The sequence below is a fragment of the Geotrypetes seraphini genome, chromosome 4 (assembly GCF_902459505.1).
Source record: "Geotrypetes seraphini chromosome 4, aGeoSer1.1, whole genome shotgun sequence".
Classification (NCBI taxonomy): domain Eukaryota; kingdom Metazoa; phylum Chordata; class Amphibia; order Gymnophiona; family Dermophiidae; genus Geotrypetes; species Geotrypetes seraphini.
In genome coordinates, this window is record NC_047087.1 from 138,454,017 (window position 1) to 138,473,477 (window position 19,461).

The 19,461-nt window shown below is 42.7% G+C and overlaps 1 protein-coding gene across 2 annotated transcripts in view; it reads right to left on the reverse strand.

The window, feature by feature from the left end:
- PDZK1 (PDZ domain containing 1) overlaps positions 1 to 19,461 on the reverse strand; it is a 190,512-nt gene that overhangs the window by 69,294 nt on the left and 101,757 nt on the right. For both annotated transcript variants that reach the window (XM_033941091.1, XM_033941090.1), the window contains one exon: positions 10,092 to 10,288. In XM_033941091.1, the coding sequence (XP_033796982.1) occupies positions 10,092 to 10,288 (197 nt within the window). The remainder of the gene's footprint in view (positions 1 to 10,091; positions 10,289 to 19,461) is intronic.

Here is a 19,461-nt window from a genome sequence, read left to right on the forward strand (position 1 = left end):
ACGGGGGTCACTTTTGTGGAGAAATGATGCCCTAAACAGATCCACATCCGTACTGCTGCTGCTGCTGAAGGCAGAAAATGAGAAACCTTAAGGAGCTATGGGACACGAAGACCCACAAAGGGCCATTTCAAAAAGAATGTCTAAGTCTGATATGACTAACTATTCCCTGCACTCTTTTAAAATCTCTATCATAAAGCTATATGGTGCGTGTTTAAATAGTGCGGCCCCATATACAATGTAAAGAGATTATTGATCTAATACTAACATACACTTCATTGTATATGTTATGAATATATATTAATTCTTTATTTTTTCATTTGTATGGACCTTCGGATATCAACTGGACCATAAATAATGCCCAGCAACCTCTTGTCTTCATCAGTCCACTTTATTGTTTATTTGCTCAAAACTCTAAAATTCATATAATTTCATACTTATTCTTAGTTTCATAATTCCATAACTATTTTTTCTTTGTATTTCATTTTAGTTTCCTTCATTTCCTTACTTAATGTCTTTGTCTTCTAATATAATCTTATTACTTAGCTACTTAGCTTCGAGGTTAGCTCTCAAACGTTCATCAATGCCACCTCTCCCGACATGCATGTTTCAAACAACGTTTTTCTTCAGGGTCGAGGGGAACAATCGAGTATGTGCAGTCTTTCTTCAAACAATAATCTCTTTACAGTGTATATGGGACCGCACTATTTAAATAGAAACCATATAGCTTTATGATATTAGAGATTTAAAAAGAGTACAGGGAATAGTTAGTGATTTAGAGAGAAGTGACTATGGACTACACTAACAATTGGTTAGGATTTATTAAGTCTGACATGGACATTTCCTGCTAAATGTTCAAAGTCAGAAGCACATTTTCAAAAGTGGAACCGCTAGACATCACCCTTCCAAAAAAAAAAACTCCCCAAAAAACCTTGGACATCTAGGCCAAGAGGATATACAGCCCTTAGGATGCCTACTTTATACCCCATTTTCAATCAAAGAAACATCCAAGTTGAAAATGTCCAAATCCAGATCATTTGGAATTGGACGTGGCCATTATTGTAATGGACTGGCCACACTGACGTTCCAACAGAGAAGTGGAGCATCTTAGAGGACACTGCTGTGAACTTCACTTAAAGGATATATCTCACCATAAACCTCTTCTAATTTATGGTGAGCCCTCCAAAACTCCCCCAAAACCTTCTACATGAATAGTCCTTATGGCTGCAGGTGGCACCTATATAGCTGCATAGTAGGGTTTTGATAGGCTCACACTTTCCACCATAAATGTAGTGATTAGAGTGGCTTATAGGCTAGGGCTTTCCTCTCTATGGTTCACTAACCCATCCACCAGGTTACTTAAGACACCTGTGTGATGCTCTACTAGGCTTTCCCATATCAAGTGTTCCATTCTTTTGAAGGCGGGCCAGCCGGCTGGACGCAGGCAGGAGCCATCCATCCAACTAAATCAGATTGGGGGGGGTCCAAGTGGGTGTGGGAACAAACTTTTGGGGAATGGAGTGGTCCAGAGGGGTGGGGTGAACTTTCAGGGGGGTCACGGTAGGTATTCGCAGAAGAGATTGGGCATCTCTCCTGCTGCGACTTAAAAAAAAAATTATTATGTACCTTACAGCATACACATATACCAACATACGAACACACATATATGGATACACAAACATGTACCTTCCTCACATATATGCAAACATGTATACATATGTTCAAAGGATGAATGAAAAGTAATGCCTCCATTTCCATAATTCATCCATAGATGGCAGGACTGACACACTATATTCTATTCTATTCATGCACTTTATATACCACCCTGTACTTGTAGTTTGATAGTGTTTTACAATCAATCAAAACCCATCTTAGTTTTACATAGAACAATATCTGAATAATATATTAAAGGGAAAAATCCCATAAGAAATATGCATGCATTCACTTGTTCTTTGAAATTGTCTCTTTCACCTCAGTTGGTAAGAAGTACCTGTGTGAAGAGGCTGTTTTGCTATTGTTTGTGAAATGGAAGCATGCACTGAGCCCTCATCAGTGTGATTTAAGCAATGGGCCGTAATAAAATTTTTGACTCTGGAAGGAGTCCCTCCAATTGAAAATAATTACCAGTTGCATGCAGGTTGTTTATGGTGATGTGAATACTTTGTGTAATTGGACCAAAAAATGTAAATATTATGGACCTTTCTTGTATGAGACTCATCTGTTACTGTCATGGCTTGCCTACTTCAATTTTGATCAAGTAAATCAGCCTTTCCCAGACCACTATCTTTTATTTTTTGGTCCAGTGACTCATATACTCACATCAACACATTCATCACCATAAGCAACCTGCCTGCTATAGTATGTAGCTTAAATTGCACCGATGAGTGCATATCATAAGCAACAGCAAAACAGTCTCTTCACATAGATACTTCTTGCCAACTGAGGTGAAGAGAGAGATATCCAAGAACAAGTGACGTGTCAGTGCTGCCATCTGTGAATGAATTATGGATGTGGAGGCATTAGTTTTCATTCAATTTTCATATATACACACCTACCATTCCATGCATACACATGCATTTACATGCAGAGAGGTTGGAAAGAATTCCATGAAACAGAGGCACAAGCAACCTCTCCTGCTACAGCTCTCAGCCAATGAGGTACCTGAGTCCTACCAAGTTAGCTGTCTACTGAAGGGGAATTTTAAAAGAATGAAAAATGAATGGGGATGAACAAGCAAACATTTTAAAAATTTGCCTGTGAGATTAATCTTGCTGAAGTTGCCTAATGAGTGTCAAAAGTTGTGTACAATGAATGGGCCACAAAGGGTCTGATTCTATAAACGGCACCTTAATTAGGCGCCATAATTGAGACCGCCTAGCAATGCCTAACTAAAATCTGCACCTAACCTAAATTAAATTAGCTTAAATGATTGAAGTTAACTGAATAATTGATTAAAAAAAGGAGAAATTAGGTTTTTACCTGCTAATTTAGCCTCTCCAGACCGGCATAGGAAAATCTTACAAGTGGGTTATTTCTCATCATGACCAACAGGTGGAGACTGAGACAAAACTTTGGTATAGTACATATCAGGTGTCTCCCCCCTAATTATTTCAGTCTGCCAAATAGCCAAGCAGAACTAAGAACTATAAACAGAAAAAACAGGACTCCGAACAGGAGTATCAACTAATAAAAAACAGGAACGCTGTTGGAAAATGTAAAGGAACAAATGCAAGTGCAAATAGCAAGGGTCCCCACAGCTCACCAGCTACGCCAACCAAGCCATAGCCATTGTTCGTAGATCTCCCCGGCCCTAGAAAAATACTAGAACCCACCGAAAAAGCAAAATCTGCACACAAGAACAACATGACAAAAGACAGGGTGGGGTCCTATGCCGGTCTGGAGAGGCTAAAAGAAAGTAAATTAGCAGGTAAGAACCTAATTTCTCCTTCTTTAGCAACTCTCCAGACCGTCACAGGAAAATTTTAGAAGCGGGACATACCAAAGCAGTTCTCATCACGGGTGGGACCCTGAAAGGGCCGATACCAGAACACATTCGCCGAACACCACGTCCTGATGCGCCTGACTGTCCACACAGTAGTGTCTGACATAGGAATGCAAAGAAGACCAAACAGCAGCCTTATAAATATCCACTGGAGGCACCAGCGAAGACTCGACCCAAGAAGCAACCTGACCCCGAGTGGAATGAGCCTTGAGAAAGGCCGGAACAGGCTTCTTCTGTAGAAGGTATGCAGAAGCAATAGTCTTCTTGATCCAGCGTGCAATACAAAAAGATGATCTGATTTCCTGATCTCCAGGGTCCTCTGCACGTACACGCGAAGGACCCGACCAACATCCAGTTTGTGCAACTGTTTCTGCTCTGAAGAACCCTCCTGACTACCCAGCACCGGGAGGACCACGGACTGATTGACATGAAAAGGAGAAACTACCTTTGACAGAAAAGGAGAAACAGGCCTCAACAAGACCGGCTCCCTATAAAACTCCAGAAAGGGAGACCTACAAGAGAGAGCCTATAGCTCCAAAACACGTCTAGCAGAAGTAATAGCCACCAAGAGTAAGGTCCTTCAATGAGCAGGCACCCAAAGGTTCAAAAGGAGGGAACATCAGCCCAGACAGGACCAGATTCAAATCCCAAGAGGGAACAGACGGTCGCATGGAAGGCTTGAGAAACTTGGCCGCCCACAAGAAGTGAACGACATAAGGAATGGCAGTCAGATGCTGACCCCGTAATAACCCACGAAAGACTGACAAGGCCACAAGGCGAACAAATTCAAAAAAATATGATCATGTTACACCTCTCCTACAAGATGCACACTGGCTACCTATTATACACAGAATAACGTTTAAAATCGTATTATTAACATTTAAAATCCAACAATCACACGAGCCGTTATTCATGGACAGACTACTAATCCCTTACTCTTCACTAAGGACGCTGAGATCGACGCAATAAAACTTATTAACCATTCCTTTTTTAAAAATAATTGGGACAAGAAGAGCAACCATATTTTCAGTACAAGCACCCCAACTGTGGAACAATTTACCAATTTATCTACGTAACGAACCATCACTAGTCAAATTCAAATGCGGTCTGAAAAGCATTCTTTATAAAGATGCATTCAATACATAGATAATTGTAATAAGTACATTACTTATTCTCTAAAGAATCAAATGAGTAGGACATCAACATGGAAACTATAAGTGCTTTTATAATCCTTATTCTCTTATTTTTCTCTTCTTTCAAAAGATCATTACTATTAATCTGGATCTTTACACATTCTTCATATTAAAAATTATCTACTTTTAAACTGATTAATTATTTCTAACATTACCTCTTTCCTTGAATCATTTTAAAATAATTGAAGCTTTTTCTATCAATTAATTTTCTTCATATTTTTTCTAAATTGATCCTATCCTTATGTACAAACCTTAAATGTTCCATTTTTTTTTAAAAATAATTTTATAAATTGTATAAATTGTATTTCTGCCTTTTACCCACTTGTTCCAGTTTGTATTAATAGAACATAATGATTAGTCTGTATAATTTTGTCTCATTTGTATTTGTATTTGTCATCCCTGGCTTTTATTGTACATTACAATTATGTAATACGCATTGAAATATAGGATATTGCGTAAAATCAAAATTTAATAAACTTGAAACTTGAAACCCGGAGAGAAGACCAATCCAGGCCCCTGTCCAGGCCATCCTGCAAGAATTCTAAGATGTTAGGCAGGGAAGCACAAAATGAAACCACTCCCCACGCCATATACCACTCCTCAAATATATGCCAAACCCGCACATAAGCTCGAGAAGTAGAAAGCCTCCAGGACCCCAAGAGAATGGAGATCACTTTATCTGAATACCCCTTCTTACCTAGGCATTCCCTTTCAAGAGCCAAGCCTTAAGACAATAGGGACCTGGATCGAACATGGGAATGGGAGTGCTGAGTCAGAAGATTGGGCGAAAGAGGCAGAAGAAGCAGATCTGACAACAGATGCAACACCAGATCCGCATACCACGGCCGTCTGGGCCACCAGAACCTCCAGGCCCAGATGAAGAACAATGCAGAGTAGAACTCTGCCCACTAATTGCCACAGAGGGAACACATACAACAGCCCCTCTGTTGGCCATGGTTGAACCAGAGCATACAGACCTTTGGCCTGACCGTCTCTGCGACGACTGAAGAAGTGGGGTGTTTTGGCGTTGACACCTGTGGCCATCAGGTCCATGAGGGGTTGACCGCAAGACTGCACTATCAACTGAAATGCCACATGGCTTAAACACCTATCTCCGGGATCTAGCACATGATGACTGAGGAAGTCCGCTTGAACATTTTCCACTCTGGCTATGTGGGAGGCCAAGATGTCCTGAAGATGCGACTCTGCCCAGACCAGGAGCAGAGCCACCTCCTGCGCCACCTAAGTGCTCTTGGTGCCCCCCTGATGATTGACATAGGCCACCGCCGTGGCATTATCTGAAAGAACCCTGACCGGGAGAACCCTGACCGACTTGCCCGTCAAGAAGGAATGGAAGGCTAACAGTGCCAGATGGATGGCTCTGGTCTCCAAAACCAGCTATTGACCAGGATGCCTCCTCCGTGGACTAGGGGTCCTGAGCTTAGTGACCTAGACACTGAGCTCCCCAACCAAGGAGACTGGCATCCATGAGAAGCACCATCCACTGTGGCTAAGCCAGACTTGTCCCTTGAACAAGATGGGAGGTCTGAAGCCACCAATGAAGACTGCAGCGAGCCAAGCCCCGCAGAGGAACAGGGTGATCCAGACTGTGCCTCTGAGGCAACCACCTCCAAAGCAGAGCATACTAAAGAGGACACATGTGGGCCCGAGCCCACCTCACCACGTCAAGGAAGCCGCCATCGACCCCAAGACTTGGAGGAAATCCTGCGCCCGAGGACACCGGGACACCTTAAGCAGGTAAATCTGAGATTGCAATGTGCTTACCTGAGCCTCTGGCAGGAAGACCTTCCCTAAGATGGTATCGAACACAATTCCAAGATATTCCAGGTGCTGCAAGGAGGCCAACCAGCTTTTGGCAAGGTTGACAACCCATCCCAGCGACTGCAGGAACTCTACCACCCGAGCCATGACCCGGGTGCTCTCCTGGAATGGCTTTGCACGAATCAACTACTCGTCCAGGTAGGGATGCACTAGAATGCTCTCTGTCTGCAAGGCCACTGCAATGACCACCATAACCTTGGTGAACGTCTATGGAGCCATGGCCAGACCAAAAGGAAGTGCATAGAACTGATAGTGCTGACCCAAGATCGCAAAACGAAGGAAGTGCTGAGGGGAGGCCTGGATTGGAACATGCAAGTAGGCCTCCATCAGGTCAAGAGAGGATAGATACTCCCCTGGCTGAACCACAAGAATCACAGATCGCAGTGTCTCCATGCAAAAAGACAGAACCCTGAGAGCCCTGTTGAACCCCTTCAAATCTAAGATGGGCCGAAAAGTCCCCTCTTTCTTGGGCACCACAAAGTCTCCTGAGGGGGCACTGGATCCATAGTTCTGAGATCTAGAAATCTTTGATGGGTCTGGCGAAAAGCCTACTTCTTCCACTCTGCCTGACAAGGAGAAGCTAGAATATGATCTGGCAGGGAGTGGGTAAACTCCAGAGCATAACCGTCCCGAATCACCTCCAGGACCCACTGATCGGACATGATTTCTTTCCACCTGTGAGAAAACTTACGCAGCCGGGCACCCACCAGAACCAGAAGGGATGCCGGCAAGGAATCATTGGGTAAGACGGGCTGCGTGAGAACCGGCGGATGGAATCCCAGCCCCCAACAGGCTCCCCAACAGGACTGCAGGCGCTAAAAGGAATGCCCCCGGGAAAACCCAGAAGTCAGGAAGGAAGCAGCCCTTAGCCCAGGGCGGAATCTGCAGAAATCCTGCAGATGCCCCCTAGCAGTGCTACTTCTAACCGCTGTGCGGGCACGATCCTCAGGCAGGTGGGGCACCTTAGAGTCCATCAGAGTCTGAACCAACTTAGCCAAATCCTCTCCAAACAAAAAAGACCCCCGAAAGGGAAATTTTGTGAGTTTAATGCTGCATCCGCTGACCAAGTGTGTAGCCACAAGCTCCGACCCAAAAGCCATAGACTAGATGGAGGTCCGCACCAAGTCATAGAGGGCATCCATGAGGAAAGAGGCCGCCATCTCAATCTTCGCCACCTCTTGATCCACCAAGGACCAATCAATAGGCTCACGGTCAAGAACATGCTCATTGAAACACGGCCTGAGCTACAAGCTCCCAACAAATAGCCGCCTTGATCCCCAAGGCAGAGACATCACAATTCTGTTTTAGAAGAGACTCCAACTTATGCTCCTCAGAATCACGTAAGGCAGAACCACCCTCTACAGGCACAGTATGCCGTTTTGCAATAGCGGAGACCACTGCATCTACCACTGTTGACTTCAAGGTAGACCTATCCCCCTCCGGGATGGGATACAAATGAGTCATGGAGCATGAAAACTGAAACGGCACCTCCGGCATATTCCACTGCACCAGGACAATATCCTGATGCATAGGAAAAGAGCGGGACGCAGGGCAGATCCCCTGAAGAAAGTCCCCTACATGTGGGGTCTCAGGTGGTGTCTCCTCAAAGTGTAATACTGAGGATACCTGTTGAATCAAATCTGGGAGCTTGTCTCTCTGAAAAAGGCGCACCACGGATGTCTCCTCGCCAGTAGCCAGAAAAACTGAGGCCCCGCTACAGGTGGCCATCCCCTCGAGAGGATCCTGGAGGTCTCCCCAAGGGGTCCAGGTCCTCATCCAGAGTCACTTGTTCCTCAGACCACAAGTCTTTGTCCCAGGCCACACATGGGCGCTTGGACGAGGGAGGAGGAGGGGACGTAAAAGGAGTAGAGAGGGGCAAAGCTGCAGAGGGCATGGAGGGAACAACCCCCCTTCCCCGAGACCCCCGGGCCAACCACAAAACCCCCGGCTGCAAGAAAATAAGCTCTGCACAAAGCAAAAAATAAATCAGAGGAAAAACCCTCTGGTGGTCCTATGGGACCCCCCTGCCCGAGCAGGGGACCCAGCAGAAACCTGCCCCTGTTTTTCTAAGACAGGGGGAAGGTCACCTGAGGTGGCAGAGCAAATGGAGGGTTTGCTAGGCAAAAATGGTGAAGTTCCTGCCAAAAATAACCCCTCCAGGGTCTGCAGCGGCTAGGAAGCCTGAACTGTTCCAGCTACTAAAGGAGGCAAGCCGGCATCAGCTGTTAAAGAAACAGCTGTGAGGGAATCTCCAGCTGCTACGGCAGTAAGGGAATCCTTTTTCCCCTCACCATTGGAGGGTGATGAAATCCCTCCATGGGCGGCTAGGGAAGACCGGGCCTCCTCGTAGTCAGCTGCTGGCTCATGAGGCACTTTCGACGGGAAGCCCTGGCCGCTGGCACCCGCTGCTGAAGAGGCTCCTCCACTGCTCCGGCCTACACAGCATTTACACATGCCAGCCGTGAGTGCCTCGCATCTGGAATACACTGAGCACTTCTTTCCCTGAGAAGTGCTCATTGCGACCTAGCTAAAAGAAAAGTGCCGGTTAGCTAAAAATACAGTAATTTACATTAAATTTAAAGAGAAAGCAACCCTTCAGACTGGCACTATCTCAGGATTATTTTTTTTCACAGAATAGACTCCACTTGGCTTTCCAAACTGTATGCCTTACCAACCAGGGAGTAAGGCTTACTGTTGAGGCACCTCTAAGAAAAATGTGGGGGAGGTGGAGGAAAGGAGGGAACCCAGCATGTGATCCCCCCAGCACATGACCCATCAGGTTTGACACCCCCAAGTTTGAACAGATCCCCAAACAGGGTCCACTCAAGCTTAATCTGGCACCAAAAATGGTACAAAGAGCCCTAAACAAATTCCAACAGCCCTACTAAGGGAGATGGGTACAGCTCACCAACACCTGCTGGAGACTGAGAAAAGACTGAGGTAATTAGGGGGAGACACTTGATATGTACTATTTCAAAGTTTTGTCTCAGTCTCCACCTGCTGGTCATGATGAGATATAACCTGCTTGTAAGATTTTCCTATGCCGGTCTGTAGAGTTGCTAAAGAAAAATAAAATTAAAAGTTAGGTGCAGAATTCCACACAGCGCTTAGCGCTACCTAAGTGGAGGTGCCTTCTTATGCCTACCTGAAAAGTAGGTGTGGTTAGGGGTGGAGAATTGGTAAAGTTGAATTAGGGATCACTAGGTGTCCAAGATAGGGGCCAGTAAATTAGGCCAGTGAAAACCTGGCCTAATGTAGCCGTGCTTAGTGATGCCTACGTCTGCTTAGCATCACTAGGCATGATTCTATAAATGGCACCTAGAGATTGTTTGACAACTGCACTGAGTGGTACTTACAATGTAGGTGCCACTAGGCACTATTTATAGAATCAGGCCCTAAAATCCCATTTCCATTTGCAAGCACATGCTGATACATATTTATTTAAGGATTTGTAAAAAAAGGAGATACCACAAAAGAATGAATTGAGAAACTAAATGATCAACTTGCTTTGGTCTGCTTAGTGATATATTTTTTAAATATTCAGCCTGAATTCTTACCAGTGTGTACAACTCATCTGTTTCTTTATCCACTACTAGCAGTGAGGCCTTTTCTCCACCCAGCCGAATCTTCTCCACCACACCTTCATGTTGGAGTTCCTCCACAGACTCTCCATTAACAGCCAAAACACGATCATTGTCCTTTAGCCCTGCCTTCTCTGCTGGACTGCCTGTCTCAATGTTTTTAATGAAATGACCTGTTCTCGACACAGATCAAAAGGTGAGAAAATAGAGGTTACAAGAGATTAATTTATTCATGGTGAGACTGTATTTAGAATAAAACAATATTTTGTTTTAGATTAAGAGCTGAGCAGAAATCATGGTTGTCAACATTGATTTTGAAGAACAGTGGAACATATGGCACTGTTTTGTGGCTTCTGTTAAAGTAGTCTGATTTGGATCCGCCTTGAACCGCAAGGCAATGGTGGAATAGAAATCTCTAATGTAATGTAATATGGTTAAAGATCAAAATGGCCTGTTTGTCTAGTTGACATTTGTCTATATTTTGTAAAACTCAACCCCAGCTTCCTTTTTCATTCTACAGTACTTTACCTGGCCTCTTACCCTTTCTCTACTGATTCATTTAACATAGCATTAAATTTTATTTGCATACCACAATACACTGTGAAGTATGATGCGGATAACAGGAATTAAGTAGAAGACCATACATGAGAGGTCAAGACATAAGTACCAAGCATGCCCACAATCTCTTACAGTGAAATTTGGGTTTAACCATGGTCCTTCAATGCTAGTTCCTTGGCTCTCTTGAAGGTTACACAGTACCTTCTTGGAAGCACTGGAGCCAACTCTGTGGATGCTTCAGCACCTCCAATATTGAGCAAACTCCTTGAGTGTGTCTAGGGATGGTTAAATTCCATTAAGTTTAGCACCCCAATCATTTTGAAAAGTTGGCTTCTATGCTTGGAAATACATTACCATTGTAAGCCATACCCAACACTTCATTCTCATCATCTGTATATAGCTCACACATTTTTTAATTTTGTTACTGTTTTTATCTCTGTCACTCACTACAGGGGGATAATCGAGTGATCTATCCTATTTCCCTGAAAATTAGACCTATCCTGAAAATAAGCCCTTGTATGATTTTTTAAGAGGCTCCTAATATAAGCCCTACCCCAAAAATAAGCCCTAGTTAAGATCGACCCCGGAAGCCCCTCCCCCCCAAATGTCCCCAACACTCCCCAACTCCATCCCTGACATTAGTGCTGCCCGATTCACTGAAAAAATCAGACTTGTCAATTCAGTGGCCCCCACCCCAATAAGATCTGACATACCTCTGCTCTGAGGCTTCCTAAAGCAGCAGCGGTGGCAGCACTCTGAACGGGCTGCTTTGTGGCCTTCCCCACTGGGGCTTTCCCTCTGCCGCATCACTGTTGAAAAGTGAAGGCCCCGGAAGGGAAGGCCTCAAATCAGCCCATTCAGAATGCTGCTGCCGCTGCTGTTTTTGGAAGCCTTGGAGCGGAGGTATGTCAGTCTCACGGTGGGAGGGTCGGTGGGGTTCTGCTGCACAGGTGGATGGGAGGGAGGGATAGAAAGATGCTGCACAAGGAGATCGGTGAGAGGGAAGGAAAGATGCTGCACATGGGCGGGGGTAGTAAGGAAAGAGGAAGAATTGGGGTGGAGGAAAAGAAGGGAGAGATGATTGTTATACATGAAAAAAAATCCCCCCAAAATAAGCCCTAATGTGTTTTTTGGACCCAAAATTAATGTAAGACACTGTCTTATTTTCGGGGAAACACAGTACTATCCTTTCTTTGAAAAAGTATTTCCTGATGAAGTTTGTGAGTCTACCATGTTAGAGCTTCATATCATGACCTAATTCTACATTTTTTTCCATTGATACGTAAAGGCTTGTTCAGATATATACCTGTTTCTATCATGTCCTCTTACTCCAATCTTTCTTTTCTTCTAGGGTATAGATAATGTTCTATTCCTTTGAAATTGAGAGGAGTCACCAGGATGGTTAAGTTCATCTCTCAAATGTAGGTCTTAACATAACAATTGGCATAAGAATTGCCACACTGTGTCAGCTGAAGGTCCATCAAGCCTAGAATCCTGTTTCCATCAATGGCTAATCCAGGTCGCAAGTACCTGACAAGATCCCAAAAGGGTAAAAACTGATTTTATGCTGCTCAGTCTAGGAATATGCAATAGATTTTCCCAAGTCCATCTTAATAAAAATGATGTATGGGCTTTTCGTATAGGAACTTGTCCAGACCTTTTAAAATCATGCTAAGCTAACTACCTTTACCATATTTTCTGGCAATGAATTCCAAAGCCTCAATTGTGGTTCCTACAGGTGAGGGAAGGCTTCTGGGTCAGCCACAGGCAGTGTATAGGAGCTGCTTCTTGCGGCTTTGTGAAGAGAAGTGCGGCTGGGAAGAGGGAGCCGGCCAGAACCCGGAGACTGAACATAAGAATACCCTACTGGGTCAGACCAATGGTCCATCAAGCCCAGTAGCCCGTTCTCACGGTGGCCAATCCAGGTCACTAGTACCTGGCCAAAACCTAAGGTGTAGCAATATTCCATGCTACCAATACAGGGCAAGCAATGGCTTCCCCCATATCTTTCCCAATAACAGACTATTGACTTTTCTTCCAGGAACTTGTCCAAACCTTTCTTAAAACCGGCTACGTTATCTGCTCTTAACACATCCTCTGGCAACGTGTTCCAGAGCTTAACTATTCTCTGAGTGAAAAAAAAATTCCTCCTATTGGCTTTAAAAGTATTTCCATGTAACTTCATCGAGTGTCCCCCTAGTCTTTGTAATTTTTGACGGAGTGAAAAATCAATCCACCTGCACCCATTCCACTCCACTCAGGATTTTGTAGACTTCAATCATATCTCTCTGCCATCTCTTTTCCAAGCTGAAGAGCCCTAACCATTTTAGTCTTTCCTCATACAAGAGGAGTTCCATCCCCTTTACCATCTTGGTCACTTTTCTTTGAACCTTTTATAGCACCACTATATCTTTCTTGAGATAAGGAGACCAGAATCGAATGCAATACTCCAAATGAGGTCGCACCATGGAGCGATACAGGGGCATTATGACATTCTTAGTCTTGTTAACCATCCCTTTTTAAATAATTCCCAGCAACCTGTTTGTTTTTTTGGCTGCCACCGCACATTGTGCAGAAGGTTTCATCATATTGTCTACAATGATACCCAGATCATTTATAAATAAGTTAAATAGCACTGGTCCCAGTACAAACCCCCATGGTACTCCATTGTTTACTCTCCTCCATTGAGAAAAATTACCATTTAACCCTACCCTCTATTTTCTATTCGATAACCAGTTCCTAATCCACAACTGAACTTTGCCACCTATCCCATGACACTTTAATTTTCTCAGGAGCCTCTCATGAGGAACTTTATCAAAAGCTTTCTGAAAATCTAGATACACTATATCAACCGGCTCACCTTTATCCTCGTTTATTCACACCTTCAAAGAAGTCAAGTTTAGAACAAATGCTAGGAAGTTCTTTTTTACCCAGAGGGTGGTGGACACATGGAACAAGCTTCCGGAGGAGGTGATAAGCCAGAACTCTGTACAGGGGTTCAAGGAAGGTTTGGATAGGTTCCTGGAGGATAAGGGGATAGAGGGGTACAGATAGAACTTGAGGTAGGTTATAGAAGTGGTCAGTAACCACTTCACAGGTCGCGGACCTGATGGGCCGCCGCGGGAGCGGACCACTGGGCAGGATGAACCTCTGGTCTGACCCAGTGGAGGCAACTTCTTATGTTCTTATGTTCTTAAGCAAATTTGTGAGGAAAGATCTCCTTGGCTGAAACCATGCTGACTCCGTCTCATTAAATCATGTTTATTTATGTGTTCATTTTTATAGCCTGTCCTCCCCAGAAGCTCAGAACGGGTTACAATAAAATAAAAATAAAAATTAGGTACTTGGAAGTTCCCTAACTGTCTCGAAGGCTCACAATCTAGCTAAAGTACCTGAGAAAACAATTATTAAATAGTAAAGATATAATAATTCAAATGATAAAAATAAAATCCATTAAACATATTCAGATAGGAAAGGTAGAGATAGAGACAAGATATGTACATCCCAACAAGTATTCAGTGAATAAATTAAATTAAAATTTGTCTACGTGTTCTACAATTTTATTTTTTATAATTGTTTCTACCATTTTGCCTGGCACCGAAGTGAGGCTTAGCGGTGTGTAATTTCCCAGATCTTCCCTGGAGCCCTTTTTAAAAATTGACATAACATTGGCCACCCTTCAATCTTCAGGTACTACAGACGATTTTAGCGACAGGTTACAGATCACTAACAATAGGTCAGCAATTTCATGTTTGAGTTCTTTTAGTACCCTGGAATGTATATCATCTGATCCGGGTGATTTATCACCTTTAAACTTATCGATTTGGCTCAGTACATCTTCCAGATTCACTGAGATTTCTTTCAGTTCCTCTGCATCATCACCCTTGAAAACCATTTCCGGTTCAGGTAGATCTGTAATGTGAAGTTCACTGAAGTGCCCCCTAAGGAGCCCCACTGCTCTGCTGAGATGTCTGTGTGACCAGTGTACTAAAAATGCTGATCCTCTCCTACATCCCAGTGGCTTATTTTGTGCGTGTTTTTTTTTTTTTTTTTCAAAAAATGGTTCATAAAAATAGATGCACTGAGCATAAACACATCCATTTCGAAAAAATAAGATAGACGTTTTGCAGCTTTGAAAATGGGCATGTTTGGTACTGTGTGTGTGTTTCACAAAACATCTAAACTTGGATTTAGATGTCATATCAAAAATGGACCTCCACATCTTTTTTGAGATGGTGATCAAAATTGCATATAATATTTATGGTTTTAGTCACACCATAAAGTGATACAAAGCCAATATAACAGTCTCTGTTTTGTTCTCCATTTCTTTCTTAATAATTTCTATCATTGTATTTGCTTTTTTATCTATTACTGTACCTTTTTCTCAAGTTTGTCTGCCTTGACTAGATGGCAAGTTCTTTTCAGCAAGGACTGTCTCTTCTGTGTTTTGATATACAGTGCTGCATATGTCTAGTAGCACTATAGAAATGATTAGTAGCATTTATTTATTTATTTATATTTAAATTCTATTCCACTTATAACCTAAGTGGATTACAATTTACATACATAGAGCAAATTGACAATACATCAACACAAATAAACTTAAAATATTGAATCTACAAGCTGATCATCTATACAGGTTTAACAAAAGCAAAAGCTGCCAATCTAAAAAATTGCTTTAACACATAGATGAGTATTCAAAGTTATTTAAAAACTCTTCTAATCCTGGCATAACTTTAACAAACTATTTAGGCCATTCTACAACTGAAGACCTGCTACTGAAATTGCTGTCATCCAGGTTAAAAAAAAATATACCTCACATACTTTCCCAAGAATTAGCCTCATTTCAGATTCTGATAGTAAAGAATGAGATGGTAGGTATTTCCTTAAAACTTGCATCAAGTACCAAGGTGCCTTGCCATATATTACCTGATGTACAATTGTCAAAACTTTGTATTCAATACAAAACATAACAAGGTAGCCAATTCAGCTGTTTTAACACCGAGGATATACTGATATTGAGATACCCCAGTGATCATTCTTACTATTGTGTTCTGCACTACCTGTAACGCCCAATTTTAGATTTAGCCATACCCAATCAGATTTCATGTTTCATTTTCCCAGAGAAAAGATGAAACCGCATTGGTCACTAATGGCAACTTCTGTGCAGGTCTTTCTTTTCTTCTTTTCTTCTACATAGACCCTGTCTAAATGTCATTGTTTATTTTCACGCAGTTTGTAAAAATGGCACACCACATGCCAAAGGCCCAGTTTCTAAGAGACTGAAATACAACATACCTTGGTCTTGGTCTGTACGCTAGTTGCAGTGACCTGTATTTGTTATGTATGTTGTCTAAATCAGTGTTCTTCAACCGCCGGTCCATGGACTGCTGCCTGTCTGCAGAAATTTTCTGCAAGGCCAACGAGATCAGGGGAGCTCCGATGTTTTGCTTCCCAGCTCTCAATACTTGCCTGCAACAGCGCCAATAGCGTCAGCGCAGCAATTCGCTTAGGCAGTCTTGGGTCCTTTGATGGGTCGCGCCGCCTCTGAGGAAAGAGGAAATTGCTTTATCAGAGGCGGGCTGAGACTCAGCAAAAGCCTCAAGGCTACCTAAGTGAATCGCTGCGCTACTCACTACTCACTGCTCACTGCTCACTACTCACTACTGGCGCTGCTGCAGGCAAGTACTAAGGGGAGCGGAGGGAAGGGGAGGAAGCCACTTTTGGAGGCTGGGAAGCTGCTGGATAAAGGGAGAGCTGCTACTGGACCTGGAGGGAGGAGGAGAGATGCTGCTGGGAGGGGAGGAGGGAAACGGAAGGGGAGAGAGCTACTGCTGGACAGGGGAGGGAAGGACACAGCTGGCAGGGAGATTAGAGGAGGGGAAGGGGTCAGGGTGGAATGGAGAGATCAGATGAGAAAAGGGGAGAGACAGAGGAATGAGAAAGTAGAGAGAGACTGATGCTGGGAAGGGGGTCAGCAGAGAAATAAGGAGAGAGGGACAAAGATGCTAGACCTGGTGTAGGAGAGATAAAAATGAAGAGAGCAGAATGAATCATGTAAAAAGGAGAGAGGGGGTGCAGGCTGGATGGAAAGGGGCATAGAAAGAAGGCAGATATCATATGGAAAGGGGACAGGGCAGACAGTGGATGGAACGGGCAGAGGCTGGATTGAAGAGACAGAGAGGGCAGATGCTGAAAGAGAGTGAAAAGAAGATAATTTTATTTCTATTTTGTGATTAGAATATATCAGATTTGAAATATGTATCCTGCTAGAGCTGGTGTTAGACTTAAAAGGGGACTGCAAAGCCCTGGCAGTGCTTCTTTAGCTTCCAGCTGGCTTAGGCTCTCTCTGACCAGGGGGCAGTTGCCCTAGTTCCACTCCCCTAACACTATTCCTGTCATGTGTGACAGCGGTATTTTGTTAGCATAATTTTTCTGTGTAGCATTCTGTAATAATTTGGCTTATTCAGTTTTCTTGATAGTAGAGGGGATATATGTGAAGGGAGGAGAGACAGGAGTTTTGTTGATCCTTGCTTCAATCCAAACTCTAATTCACTCTCTGATTACTGTAATTCCTTATAACATGGAATCATGCAAAAAGAAATCCACCAGATACAGTTGATTCAAAATACTGCTATTAAACTTATCCATAATGCAAAAAAATACGATCACGTCACCCCGCTGACTTCCTGTCTTGCATCGAATTACTTACAAAATTTTCCTTTTGATATTTAAGATTAAACTCACCCACGCTCCATCTTTTCTTGATAAATATCTCATTCCTTATGCTCAGGGCCGGATTTAGATGAAAAGAGACCCTAGGCTATTCCACTTATGAGGCCCTTTCACCTCCCATTTTTAAGTTTGTAAATTACATGAGAAATAATAAAATACATCATTACTGTGATATATATCAATATGTTAAATGAAACATGTTGTTATTGGTACTAACCTTTATAAAAAATGTGACACATAATAAATAAAAAAAAGTAGAGAACACTTATTTGGACATTTATTCTCAGCACCATATATAGTACTTGTAACAATAACTAATCAAACATAACACACAATATTTACAAAGAAACAAAATTCAAATAATGAAAATCTTTGACTATGAAAATAAAATACGGTGTCAGGTCAAAAGCGCGCCGGGACAAAGGCACGCCCAGACAATTGAGCGCAGCGTGCGCCGCCACGCTGCTCTAAATTACTGTTTTTAGTGCTCCAACGGGGGGGGGGCATGGGGGGAACCCCCCACTTTACTTAATAGACATCGCGCCGCGTTGTGGGGGCGTTGTGGGGGGTTGCAACCCCCCACATTTTACTGAAAACTTCACTTTTTCCCTGTTTTTAGGGAAAAAGTTCAGTTTACAGTAAAATGTGGAGGGTTACAACCCCCCCAACCCTCCCATAACACCGGTGCGTTGTCTATTAAGTAAACTGGGGGGGTTCCCCAACAAAACGCCCCGTCGGAGCACCTAAAAACTGTAATTTAGAGTGGCGCGGCGGCGCGCGCTGCACTCAATTGTCGGCGCGCGCTTTTGTCTTTCGCGCCGTTGTCTATGAACTAAAAATATGCAATAAAAATTATCATATTTTCTATCAAATTAAATTAAATATATTCAATACATTGAAGATTAAACCAAATTCAATTCAGATAAATTTATTTCATAATAATTCGCATTTAAAGTTTAAGTATGAATTATTATGAATTTTAAGTCTTAAACTAAACCAAAAATGGAACTTTATTCAAACAAAATCCAGATCACAAAAAAGAAAATATCAAATTGTATATCATATTAAATTTTATGTTAATAGTTATTTTATTTAAGAACTGATTCAATCCAAGTATACATTTAAAACGAAATAGTAGATTAGAAGAATTTCTTTCTAAACTTTTTCACACAGAATTCTTCTATAAGTTCATCAAAATCTATTTTTCTTAAGGTCTCATTTTTGATGCACAAAATACTCAATGAAGACAACCTCGTCTGGTCATTGTGCTTCTTAATTGATTTTTGATATTTTTAAGTCTTGAAAATGACCTTTCTCCAGTACAATTAGTGACTGAGAATTAAAACTGAGAAACAGCGATAAGATTCACTGTTTTTAGAATAGTGTAATTTTAATTTTGCTAACAATTTGAATGTAGGCCCCTCTTGATCTTGAGGCCCTAGGCTGAAGCCTAGTTAGCCTATAGGAAAATTCGGCCCTGCTTATGCTTCTCTCAAGGCTCTGAGATCCGCTGATCTTAACCTTCGGCCTTTTCCGTCTCTTAAAGATCTTTTCTACACTTGAAACTTTATCTTTTCTGTCACAGCCCCTTCCCTCTGGAACGCAATCCCATCTCATCTTCGATCGGAAAACTTACTCAATAAATTTAAAACCAAACTAAAAACTTTTTTATTTCAAGATGATTGTGGATATCCAAAAGTTTGGAAGGAAAGAGGAGGTTCTGCTGTTGGGAGATTTCAACCTGCCGGATGCGGACTGGAATGTTCCATTTGCGAAATCGGAAAGAAGTAGGGAGATTGTGGATGTCTTTCAAGAGGCTCTGCTCAGACAAATGGTGACGGAACCCACAAGGGAAAAAGCGATATTGGATCTGGTCCTCACAAATGGAGAGAGTATCTCTAATGTTCGAGTGGGTGCTCACCTGGGAAGTAGCGATCATCAAACGGTTTGGTTTGATATAACGGCTAAAGTGGAGAGCGGCCGCACGATACTTAAAGTCCTAGATTTCAAACGTACGGACTTTAATGCAATGGAAAAGTACCTGAAGAAAGAG